Below are 13,116 nucleotides of genomic sequence, written 5' to 3' on the forward strand. Positions count from 1 at the left end.
TTCCATCTGTTCCTCCTAGCATGTCCCCATATTTTTACAAGTCTTCCTGGCTTGATAAGATCTCCCCTCGACAGTGTGACATTGATGGTCTCCGACTGGTCTCTCTTATCGCCAACCCTGTCCAATACAGCTTTCTGTAACGGCGGAAATGTCTCTGCACTGCCCGTTAAGGAAGCCACCACAGACAGCTTTTGAGCATGTGAAATCCAGCTGGTGTAGCCGAGGAAATGAATTTTTAATTTTATCTTATTCTATTTTAATTAAGTAAAATTTAAACAGCCAAATGTAGCCAGTGACTAGTGTACGGACTAGCATACTCTAGACAGTATCACTGACCTGGTCTGGTTTTCAAAGTGTGTCTCCATGCATGTTACTAGTCCTGCTCAGACTATCTATCTATTTATTTACTTGTGGTACTGGAAAGTGAACTCAGGACCTTGCACTCTACCACTTAAGCTGCACTTCCAGCCCTTTTTGCTTCAGTTATTTTTCAGATAAGGGCTAATATCCTTTGGCCTGGGCCATCCTGGACCATGATCCACCACTTATACCTTCTGTAGAGCTGGGATTGCAGTCACAAGCCCCCACACTCAGTGTTGTTTTTTTTTTTTATTGTTGTTGTTAATATGAGGTCTTGTTAGCTTTTTGTCTGGACTGGACTCAAACTCAATCTGCCCTAGCTCTACTTCCTGAGTAGATGGAGTTATAGGAGTGAGCCACTATGCCTGGCCTCATCTCATGTTCAGATTTTTAATAGCTAAAAAGTCAACTCAGCTTTCAGGACCCTCCGCCTACTATTTTTTTTATTTTAACACTGCCTCAACTCAGATATTTGAATTACTTGCCTTAAATTATCTATAATCTACAGGTTATAGATGTATAGATATATTACAGATATACAATCTGTATACAATATAGATTATCTATCTATGTCTATAGTTTTATATGTATATAACTACGTGAGCCATGCCTCCAGCCCTAATGTAAAGTATTCCTCTCATCCTCTGCTGTGTTCTCTAACTACCTCTCACCCCTTCAGTGAATTTGTGGTCTTCAGTGCAGGTGTTATCCAGCATACTCCTGCCACCCAATGCTTTGAGAGTAAAAATACAAAATGTATGTGGCCCAGTTACTAAAGCCAGATTTCTAAAGCCAGAGTTTCATCACTTGTAAAACTAAGAGATAGCGTTAAGATTGTTGTGCGAAGTTAGTGGGATAACATAAAAGCAAATCCAGCATGATGCCTGGACTGTAGCAAATGTTCAATAGATATTGATGATGGTGGTGGTGGTGATGTTGATGGTGGTGGTGATGGTGACTGTGGTGGTGGTGATGGTGGTTGTGGTGGTGGTGGTGGTGATGGTGATGATGGTGGTGGTGGTGGTGATGATATATAATTGTTCTGAAGGAAAACAAAACAGTTACTTGTTTGCAGCCTCTCCAATAAAAGAGCTATTTGTGTAATCTGCATAATTTGAGTATTTACCAATACATTTTATAGCTATGTTATAAGCATGTATTTTTACATTTATGTGGAAGAATATCAGGTTTTATGCTTTTTTATTATTAAAAGCACAGATGATTAATTATGACTATGCTTTCTCCCTGAGTTGGATCCTTATCTATCCTCGTTAACTCCACCCTCTCATTTATTTATTTATTTATTTATTTTGGCAGTTCTAGAGTATGAACTCAAGACTTCATGCTTTTGAGGCAGGCACTCTACCACTTGAGCCACTCTGCCAGCCCCTTTTGTGTTGGGTATTTTTCAAGATAGGGTTTCATGAACTATTTGCCCAGGCTGGTTTCGAATAGCAATCCTCCTGATCTCTGCCTCCCAAGTAGCTAGGATTACAGGCGTGAGCCACCAGCACCCGGCAGCCTTCTCAATTTCATAAAGGAGGAGGACAATATAGATTTTTTAAGTAAAGTGACCCTTAGAGATCATGCTGTCCAAATGTCATTTTATGAACAAGGAAACGGAAATTTAACTGGTTAGAAAATAAGCCAGGAGTAGAACCTCAGTCTTCTGGCATCTACACTCTTTTCTGCTGCCCCACAAAGCTAAGTGGACATTTGATAATCATTCAAGAGGCATTTGTTGAAGGCTTGCTAACTGTAAGACACTTATTCTGGGCCCTGGGGAAACAGCCATGAACTGTCAAAGTCCTGTGTCCTGACCTGACCTTTAATGGGGGAGACAAAAATGGACAAACAAACAAATGTTAAGTCAGTACTGGCAAGCACTTTGAAGAAAAACAAAGGGAAAAGGGACAATGACAGATGCTACTCTGTGTTGTTTTGGGGGTTTTTTGGGGGGTATTGGCGGTACTAGGGTTTGAACTCAAGTCCCCATGCTTGCTAGGCAAGCAGTCTACCATTTGAGCCAGAGCCCCACCCCTGTTTTTGTGTCCTGATTCTACCTATTATTCAATAGCCAGTGTTGCTTAAACTTCTTGCTTTCTTTTCTCCGTTTTGTTTTTGATTTTGCATTGTTGTTATTTGTTTGAGACATGGTCTTGCTATGTAGCCCAGGCTGGCCTTGAACTCCTGATCTTCCTGCCTCAGCCTCCCAAGTGCTGGGATTACAAGCAAGCGCCACCACGCCCGACTTGTTTGCTCCATGTGGAAAATGAGCATAAACACCTTGTATGCGTGATAGGGTGATGAAATAAAATTGTACATCAGGAAAGAGTTTTTGTAAAACTGCTCTGCAAGTGTATAATATTATATGGAAATTACATTTCCTTAAAAATGTGCTGAGAGCTGGGCACAGCGACAGCCTCCTATGCTCCTAGTGCTATGGAGGCTGTGTTAGGAGGACTGGTGGAGCCCAGGATCTGGGGGCCAGACTAGGCAACAAAGTAAGATTCTATCTCAAAAGAAAAAAAACAAGTGATGAGGATGTAGATTTAAAAAATTGTTTTATTTGATCTCTTTCCAGCTCTTCCAGGAATGATGCACCCAGAGAGTAGTGTCCTGGGCTCCAACTATAAGTACAGGCAAAATCCATTCACATACGATGTTAAGCGAGACGTGTACAATGAGGAGACTTTTCAACAGGAGCACAGGAGGAGAGCCCTTTCCTCCAGGAACGTGGATATTGACATCACCACCTTCAGACACCACGTCCAGTGCCGGTGCGTGCGTCCTATCATTCAGCTGCTGCCCAGCCAGGCAGGACAAAAAACAAAACAGAAAAACAACCTGGCTCCTTTGCGGCTTCTGTTTTCCTTCTCTAAATTTCAGTCACCAGAACCCTGTAGTTCAAAGTGTAATTTTTCTTCGGTTGTTTCTTGTGGTTTGTCTTGCAGCACCTTCTTGATTGTAAACCTTTTGGGCACTGCCTTAGCTTACTTTCTGGTATTTTGCTGTAACAAAGTTCCTGAGGCTAAGTGTCTTACAAAGTAAGTAAGGCCAGGCCTGCTGGTGCACACCTAGAATCCCAGCTACTCCAGAGGCAGAGATAGGAGGATTTGCCTGGGCAAAAGCATGAGCCCCTATCTGAAAAATAGCTAAAGCAAAAGGGGCTGGGAGCGTGGTTCAAATGGCACAGTGTTTAAAAATTTGAGGGCCTGAGTTCAAAACCCCAGTACTGCCAAAAAATATATATATATATGTAAGAAATTTATTTGGCTCATGACTCTGGTGGTGCTGGTGTCCTTGTGGGGGCATCCGGGTTGTGTCACAACATGGCTGAGAAGTGGAAGGGGAGCCAGCTGCATCCAGAAGGGTCCAAGGCATGGAGAGACCTCACTTTATTACAACCTGCTCTTCTGTGCTAATCTAGCCCCACCTGAGCCAGAACCCCGGGGAGACAAAAGGAATCCATTCATGACAGTGGTGCTCCCTTAGCCTGAGCGCTTCCTGCTGGGCTCCCCCTCTGAAAGGTTTCACCACCTCCCAGCACCATCATACTGGGAACCAAGCTCCCAGCACAGGCACCTTTGGGAGACAAGCCACATCCAAACATAGTAGGCATAATGATGTTGGGTGCCCATAATATCTAGGGGTGATATTTAATAAATACATTGTTCAGTTACCGTTACCAGTGTCTTTACACAAAATAAGGCAGCAGTGGGGGATGAATTAATGACAGCAGAATAAGATCTTTCTAACCTCATAGTAACATCTTAGTCATCAACACAGAAGCCATCACCACCACCACCTCTGATACTGTGATCAGCTGGGCCCTGCAGTTCAGGGGCTCTTAACCTAAACCTTTCAGCAATCTGATACAATTAGAGGCCCACTTCTCGGAACAGTTTACTGTTTTTATTGTGGTAAAACATGTGTAACATCAAATTTGCTATTCTGACCATTTTTTAGTGTACAATTCAGCAGCATTATAGACACCACAATGTTATGCAATCATCCCCACTATTTATTTGCAAAACCTCTCATCACCTCAAACAGAAACTCTGTACTCATTAAGCAATCATTCCTCATTTTCCCTCCCCCCCGCCCCTGGTAACCTCTCTTCTACTTTCTTCAATCTGCCTGTTGTAGCTATCTGACTTAAGTAAACTCATATAGCATCTGTCTTTTCCATCAGCTTCTTTCACTTAACGTAGTTTTCAAGGTTCGTCCGTGTTGGAGACTATATCTGTACATTTCTGTTTCAATCCATGTGTTCGTATACATTTTATTTATCCATTCATTAATGGACCCTTGGGTTGTTTTTATCTTTTCATTATTGTGAATAATAATTGCTGTGAACATTGGTATGGATTTTTTTTTCTTTTGGTGAGACTTGAACTCAGGGCTTTGTGCTTGCAAAGCAACTGCTCTACCACTTGAGCTACATCTCCAGCCCATTTTGCTCTGGTTATGTTGGAGATGGGGTCTCTCAAACTATTTGCCTGGTCTGGCCTTGAACCTCCATCCTCCTGATCTCAGCCTCCGAAGGAGCCAGGATTACAGGCGTGAGCCACTGGCACCTGGCTTGGTATAGATGTTTGAATTCCTGTTTTCAATTCTTTTAGTTACATACCTAGGAGTAGAATCGCTGGTTATATGGAAACTCTATGTTTAACTCTTTTGTTTGCTTGTTTGTTTGGTTTGGTTTTTGTTGTTGTTGCTGTTTTTGTTTATTTTTAAAGACAGAGTCTGGCCAGCCCAGGCTGGCCTGGAACTTGCAGTCCTCCTGCCTTCGCCTCCCGCATGCTGGGATTGCAGGTGTGTACCTGCAATCTGAAACATTACGTTTCAGTTTTCGAGGAGCTGGCAAACTGTTTTCCACAGTGCCTGCACCTTTGCACATTCCCACCAGAAATGCATAGAGATTCCAATTTTTCATGTCCCCTCCAGTGTTTGTTTTTTTCCATTTTTTAAATTGCAGCCATCCTAGTAGGTATAAGCTATCTCATTGTGGGTTTTGTTTTTCTTTTGCATTTTCCTTGTGCCCGAAGATGCTGAGCAACTTTTCATGCACTCATTGGTCATTCGTATATCTTCTCTGGAGAAGCGTCTACTCACTTCCTTCATCCTCCTAAGCATCAGGTTATTTGTCTTTTCATTGTTGAGCTGCGGCAGTTCCTTAAATAGTCTCCATGTTGAACTCTTATCAGATAGATGATCAGAAAATGTTGTCTTCCATTCTTTAAGTTGTCTGTTCACTCTGTCAGTAGTGTCTTGTGATGCACAGAAGTTTTTAATTTAATGAAATCCAATTTATCTATTTTTATTGTTGTTGCCTGAACTTTGGGCATCATATTTAAGAAACTATTGTCAAGTTCAAAGATTGTGCTGTTTTCTTCTAAGAATTTTATACTTTTACCTCTTAAATGTAGGTCTGTGATTCATTGTTAGTTAGCTTCTATATATAGTATAAAGTAAAGGCCCAACTTCATCTTTTGTGGGTGGTTGTTCCATTTTACCACACAATTTGATGAAGAGACTGTATTGAAGGGTGTGGGCCAGATTTTTTTTTTTTTTTTTTGGTAGCACTGGGGTTTGAACTCAGGGCCTCATGCTTGCTATGCAGTCGCTCTTACCACTTCTCCAGCCCTTTTTTTGTGATGGCTTTTTTTTGAAATAGGGTCTCATGAACTATTTGCCCAGGCTGGCTTCGAACCACCATGTTCAGGCTCTCTGCCTCCTAAGTAGCTAGGATTACAGATGTGAGCCACTGGCACCCGGATCCAGATCTTTATTTTTAATATTTAAAACAAATAGCATTGTAAAGAAAACCAATTATATTAAAATATAGTTATCAAAATATGAAAACTCCCCAAATTATATTAACGTGAGCCTAATAACTACCATAATTTCAAGGTAGCAGTGAATAGAAATAGTATTTTAAAATATCCATAGCAATTGTAATATGATAATATTTGTAATTTCTACTGTTTACAAAGTCAAGATCCACTGATTCGACTGTGCTTTATCGTTGGTATTCGTAATTGAAGGAAATGCTAAATTTTGGTTAGAGGTTAGTGAAAATAAAGATACATTTTCCTATCTAAGGTCACATGCACCCCCAAACTTTATCTCCAGGCCACTTGGACTGCCCACAAGCTTCAGGTCAAGGGTCCTTTGTAAGCTACAATGCCTGTTACTCAAGTGGTCCTCACTGACTACATTTACTGGTCCCTCTCCCACCCTGTTTTATCACTCATGTGATGACAGCATGTGGTGACAGTGAGGAAGGACCCTAGACGTCCCTTTCTCCCTGAGGCACTGTCCTCTGTCCACGTCCTGCCTTTTGCAAGTCATGTTCTTGGATGTTCCTCCTAGTTGTCAGCACTCTGATTTCCTCTCCTCCAGATTGGGAAAGAGGGTATGTGTCAAAATGGCATTCCTCTGTCTTTTTTGTTTTGTTTTGAGTTTTTTTTGTTTGGTGGTACTGGGGTTTGAACTCAAGGCCTCATGCTTGCTAGGCAGGTATTCTAACGCTTGAGCCACTCCACCAGCTCCAAAGATAGCATTTCTCCACGTTGGCTCGGTCTCTACAAAATGACAGTCTTTTCCTAACTTTACCCTCATCAACAAGTATCACAAAAGAAATTTCAACCTAACCTGCCCGCCTGCCCCAGCCTGGCCACCTGGACACTTAAACCTGACCTCTCCTCCTCCTTTACAGCTGTTCTTATTCCCGACCTCTGTTTTTATCTTTATCTTATTTATTTCATTTTTCATTTCCTTCTTTCTTTATTCCCTACTTCTGAAACACAGTTCCCTCCACTTCTGAGTTTTAGCCAGAGGTTGCAGGGCACAGTGGTTAGACCATGGTTCCGCTTAGTTTTGAAACCTAGTTCCACCCCTCCCAGCAGTGTGACCTTAGGAAAGCCACCTGAAGCAACTGTGCCTTAGTTTCCTCCTTTGTAAGATGGGCATGACGATAGCACCTAAGGTGATGGTGAAGATTAAAGAGTAAGTGTTTGTAAAGTGCCTAGGAAATAGGAAACAGCAGATAAGCAAGCTTTGGGTTTTTTTTTTAATTTCAGTAAATAAAATAATCTTTTAACTCCATCTCTTCCTTTGTGCAGACAAATCTCTTATCTCTTTCCTCACTTTCTTCCTCTCAGTTAGCAACTGTAAATATTCCCTTTCCTGTCACAATGTCCCCTCTACTTTCATATAACTACATTCCACACTTGTAAGATGCCTTGATCCAAACTCATGTGTAAACACTCATTCTGTCCCCACCTCCTGTGAGCTTCAAATTCCTTGTTCTAACTCCCTCCTGGATTCTTTTTTTTTTTTCTCTCCTTTTTTTCTTTGGTGGTACTGGGGTTTGAACTCAGGGCATTACGCTTGCTAGGCAGGCACTCTACCACTTGATCCACTCCTCTAGCTACCCTCTTCAGTTCTTTTAACTTTTAGATCCTCAGCACTTCATGTCCTTTTTGTTTTTGCCATGCCAAACAGCTTTGGTAACTTGGCAACAGGGTGGCTAACCTTTGACCAAGTGGCACATGAGAGGAGGGGAGATTGGACCAGGTGAAGGAAAAAATTGTCCCAGTACCATGCTCTGGGTTTGAAGCAAGTGCACAAAGATTGTGCTGTCCAACTGTGACTCTGTGTGTACCTGCCTCAAACCCAGTGACTCTCATCAGAGCAATGTGACCTTCCTTCCAAAACAATGGTCTTGCTCCTGGCTCCAGAGCTGAAGTTCATTTAACAGCTCTCAGTAGGAAGTGTGGAGGCAGCAGAGAGGGTAGAACACTGAACTAGGAATCAGAAGACCTGGCTTCTTGCCCTAGCTCTGTTCACACTTACTACTGTGACCTTGGCCAAGTCACATATACTTTATCCTTATCTGACCTTGAAGATAGCAAAGCTTATATTCATGAAAGTCAAATATACATGAGCACACACTTTATCACTGCACACACCAAAGCTGTATTTATTATTATAGTCAAATCCCAGGCATCTAACACACCTCATCTGTGAAAAAAATCCTCATATTCTGTCATTCAGCTCATGTTAAATGTAAATAGCAAAAGGTGATTTAAAACTGAATTAGTTTTACTGATTGATTGATGGTGATTCGTGCCACAGATGATGTAAAGGTTAAAGCAGCAACAGTGACATTTTGGTTTTGTTTTGAGATGGACTCTCACTACATTGCCCAGGCTGGTCTAAAACTTAGGGGCCAAAGTGATCGCCCTGCCTAATCCTCCCGTGTAGCTGGGACTGCAGGCATGAGCCAAACGCACCCAACTTTTAACCTTGATGTTTTGGAAGAGATGGCCTGTCCCTTGTAGAATATCTAGCGGTATCCCTGGCCTCTAGCCACTAGATACTATTCATGAACCAAAGCTGCTCCTGAGTTAAAGGTTGATAAAGCCTTTAAAATATATATATATATATATGTATTTAAAATATATATTTAATATTTTTTAAAGTAAATTTATATTTTAAAATATGTTAATGGCTAACTCCTTAAGTACAGGACTCCATATTCTACAAATTTCTATATATCATAGGTCAAAGCCAGAGACTTAATGCTTGCTAAAACTTACTATATGGGAATGATGTACCTGTGTTACCTATTTTCTACTACCCTTCAATATCAAAAGAGAAAGTAATACACTTCATTTTCTTGTAGAAACTGGTAGATTCGATCTTTCCAAACATCTAATGAAAACACTGGTTGTATGAGTTCAAGGTCTTGCCATATACACAGCACCGGTTCTTAAGATGATTTTGCCCTCCAGGAACATTTTTCAGTGTCTGGAGATATTTTTGTCGGGGAAGCAAGGACTACTGACACCTAGTGGGCAGAAGCCAGGGATGTGGACAAACACCCTACGATCCACAAGGCAGCCCTGTAACAAAGAAGTCTTTGGTCAGGAAGTTGCAATGTTGATAGTGCTGATGAGAAATTTCGCTGTATGGGAACGAGGTTGAGTACTCACCTTTTCTTGGCTCTGTGGACATTCTTTTTGGAGAACCTAACCAAGTGTCTGCTCTTCTCTCTCACAGCTGCTCATGGCACAAGTTCCTAAGATGCGTGCTTACAATCTTTCCCTTCCTAGAATGGATGTGTTTGTACCGATTCAAGGACTGGCTTCTTGGAGACTTACTTGCTGGTATAAGTGTGGGCCTTGTGCAAGTTCCCCAAGGTAAGGAAGAGCTGAAGCCTTTTCACCCAAAGACAGTCCATTTAACTTTGTCCACTCCCGCAAAGGGAACAAGTATTTGTGCCAGATGGACAGAAGAGAAAATGTGAATTGCGTTCACATCACTGTCAATTACTTGTTCCCTCAACTGTCAGATTTCAAACCCCTCCGGGATGGTTCCAAAAGACTTAGTTTAGACACCTGAACACTTTCCAGAATATGTGCAGCGTCTACTCTTGGTCATTTTTTGTTTTATTAGTCATTTCATACTCATGACCACAATAGATCTCAGATGCACTGGCTTTACTCAGAAAGGTGAGCATTAGGAAACGTGGCATGCCAATGTCTCTCCAGCAGCTGACACAGCAGTCCAGGGGCCGTTCTCTTGCCTTGCAATTGCCAGTTCAGATGTAAGACACCAAGGTCACACAAATAGGAGTGGGAGCTATCTGAGCTTAAGAAACCTCATTTCCAAATGGGAGTCAAAGATTGTAACAGTCCCCTAAGTATTGCTTCCAGGACCCCACAAAGGACAAGCCAAGTTATAAACATCTGTACATCTGGAGAAGACCAAAGCTAGGGCTACCTACTAGATGTTATCCTTCATTCACAATCCTCTCAGTCCAGATGGAGTGTACTAATTGGGCTCGTTTTTATAATAAGCAACTCTGCTTGGAAGCACAGTTGACATTCTATTGTTATCAGGTCTCCTGGGAAACAGGGAAGAAAGTTAACTTGACACCAAATTCATCCACAGAGAAGAGAATGGGTTTTATCACTCTTTTTCTTTCAGTAGTTCAGACTTCCCCTACATAATCTATTTTTCTTTTCCCCGATGCTGGGGGTCAAACCTAGGGCCTCATGCATGCTAAGGAAACAGTCTGCCAGTGAGCTACTCCCCAGGACCCCCAAAGTCTTTAAACACCTCCATTTGTCTTCTGGGGCTCACCTATAGGGTAGAAACTTGTGACTGTGCAGGTTGTACAAAACATGAGAGGCCAAGTGGAGGCTGAATTCCTGCTCAGGCCTAGGGGTGTCAATCTATTCTCCATCACCGTAGTTCTGATGGAATCATACAGCGAGCAGATTCTGTAAGCTGTCTTCTTTCATTCAGTATTGTATCTTGATCTTCATGCAAATTATAGGTATCAGTAGTTTGTTTCTTCTTATTGCTGAGGACATCTCGTCTAATCCGTTTTCTATATTATATTTCACAATAATAATGGCATTGATTAAATTACCAAAATTATTACTAGATTAATAATAATAATAATAAAGTAAGACAGTGTGATGGACTAGGGGTGTGGCCAAGTGGTAAAGCTCTTGCCTAGCAAGTGTGAGGCCCTGAGCTCAATCCCCAGTACCAACAGCAACAAAAGACAGTGGTATTGCATGGATAGACAATTAGGCCAATGGAACAGAGAAGAGAGTGCCATGTTATCAGATGTATCACTATAGAGATAGGCTTTTTTTTTGGCAATACTGGGGTTTGAACTCAGGGTCTTGCACTTGCTAGGCAGGCACTCTACCACTTGAGCCACTCCACCAGCCAGAGATAGGCTTTTTAATGTTAAATGTGAGGTAACTGTATACAAACATGGAAAAGCGTTTTATGTCCCTATCTCATGCCGCACACAAAAATCTACTTGTGACAGATTAAAGACCTAAATGTGAAAGGTAAAACAATATCTTTGTGAATAACATAGGAGGATATCTTCATGATCTTGAGGTCAAAAGGATTTATTAAGTAAGACACACAAAGCAAAAGAAAGACCCGAAGTAAAAGACTGATAGATACAGTAAGTAAAATTTAAGAACTTCTGTCTATTCAAAGCCATTATAGGGCTGGCGGAGTCGGAGTGACTCATGTGGCAGAGTGTCTGCCTAGCAAGTGTAATTCCTTAAGTTCAAACCCCAGTACCAACACCACCAACAAAATTTAAAGCCACTATAAAAATTAAAAAGGTTATTTGTAATACATATACATAACAAACAGGTGATTTATTTGTAATAAAGATGCACTCCTCCTAAAACCTCGCGAAGAAACAACTAGCTGAGGCTACTGGGCATTGTTAGTACGAAATAGAGTGGAAATTTACAATCTGACAGCGTCAGGAGCTAGCACAGATGTGAACAATGGGAGCTGTCCCACACGGTGGTAGGAGTGAAAATTGTACAACCATTTGACAAACAGTTTGGCTTTGTCTAGTCAATCCCCCAGAAGTTATAATTAAGGGTTTATAATTTCAAGGAACTTGTACATCTGTGCAGCGGTAGACATGCAAGAATATTCGTAGAAACATTGCTCACCATAGCCCAAACTGGAAGCAAAGGCAGGACACTATGCAACTCTGGGGGCAAACAGTGGTCAAATGGCAACCTTGGACCCCAATGACTTTTTAGCTATAGTTCCAGACTTTGATGAGGCCCAACTGCCACTTGTAAAAGGGTGTGCCCTTTTAATAAATTTCTTATTTTGTGCAAGCTAATTTGAGCATGCTTTCTAGTACCTGAAACCATTAGAATCTTGTTTGCTTAAGAAAAAATGTGGAGTATGAACCTATAGATTATGACAGATTTAAGAGGTACAGCAACCAAAGAGGGTGCAGTGGGTCATGCCTGTAATCCTAGCTACTCCAGAGATGGAGGTTGGGAGGATCGAGGTTTGAGGTCAGCCTGGGCAAAAAGTTAGTGAGACCCTGATTTAATCTATGAAAAGCTGAGTGTGGTAGTACAGGCCTGTCATCCCAGCTATGCAGCAAGCATAAATAAAAGTATTGCAGTCCAGACCAGCCTGGGCCCTACTGGAAAAAATGAGTAAAAACTAGGGCATAGCTCAAAACGGTAGAGTGCCTGCCTAGCAAGTGCAACGGGGCTCTGAGTTCAAGCCCCGCTGAGGCTGGAAGATGTGTCCAGGGTCATTCACTTGGCTGTCAATGGAACTCAGAAGACCCACCTGCACACTCACTCTGGTGTTTGCTGACAGGCTGAGCTCTCTCCTTTGTGAGCCTCTTAATAGGCTACTTAGTAGCTTCACAGTGGCAGCTGGTGGAGCTAATAGCACAAGTAGGCTCAATACAAAATGAAAATACAAGACTCCTAGGTCAGAACTTATTCAGATTTTTTTTTTTTTTTGGTGGGACTGGGGTTTGAACTCAGGGCATTGCCCTTGCAAAGATGTGGGATGGAGCCACATCTCCAACCCACTTTGCTCTGGTTGTTTTGGAGATGGGGTCTCACTGACTATTTGCCCAGGTTGGCCTCTATCCTCCTGATCTCAGCCTCCCAAGTAGCTAGGATTATAGGCATGAGCCACTAGCACCCAGCTGCTTTAGTCATTTTTCAAATAGGGTCTTGTGTTTATGCCCAGCCAGCCTGGACTGCAATCCTCCTATTTGTGCTTCCAGTGTAGCTGAGAGGACAGGTGCACACTGTTTCAATCAACTTACTGGATGAGATGGAGTCTTGCTAACTTTTTGCCCAGGCAGCCCTCCAACCACAATCTTCTCGATTTTTACCTCCTGCGTACCTAGGATTACAGGCATGA

The 13,116-nt window shown here is 42.0% G+C and overlaps 1 protein-coding gene across 5 annotated transcripts in view; it reads left to right on the top strand.

Annotated features, from left to right (window-relative positions):
• Positions 1-13,116, top strand: part of Slc26a8 (solute carrier family 26 member 8) — a 64,763-nt gene that overhangs the window by 2,067 nt on the left and 49,580 nt on the right. For all 5 annotated transcript variants that reach the window (XM_020168911.2, XM_074082340.1, XM_074082338.1 and 2 more), the window contains exons 2-3: positions 2,945-3,140; positions 9,433-9,572. In XM_020168911.2, coding sequence (XP_020024500.2) covers positions 2,956-3,140; positions 9,433-9,572 — 325 coding nt within the window. In that variant the 5' untranslated portion in view covers positions 2,945-2,955. The remainder of the gene's footprint in view (positions 1-2,944; positions 3,141-9,432; positions 9,573-13,116) is intronic.

The sequence above is a fragment of the Castor canadensis genome, chromosome 8 (genome assembly GCF_047511655.1).
Source record: "Castor canadensis chromosome 8, mCasCan1.hap1v2, whole genome shotgun sequence".
NCBI lineage: Eukaryota > Metazoa > Chordata > Mammalia > Rodentia > Castoridae > Castor > Castor canadensis.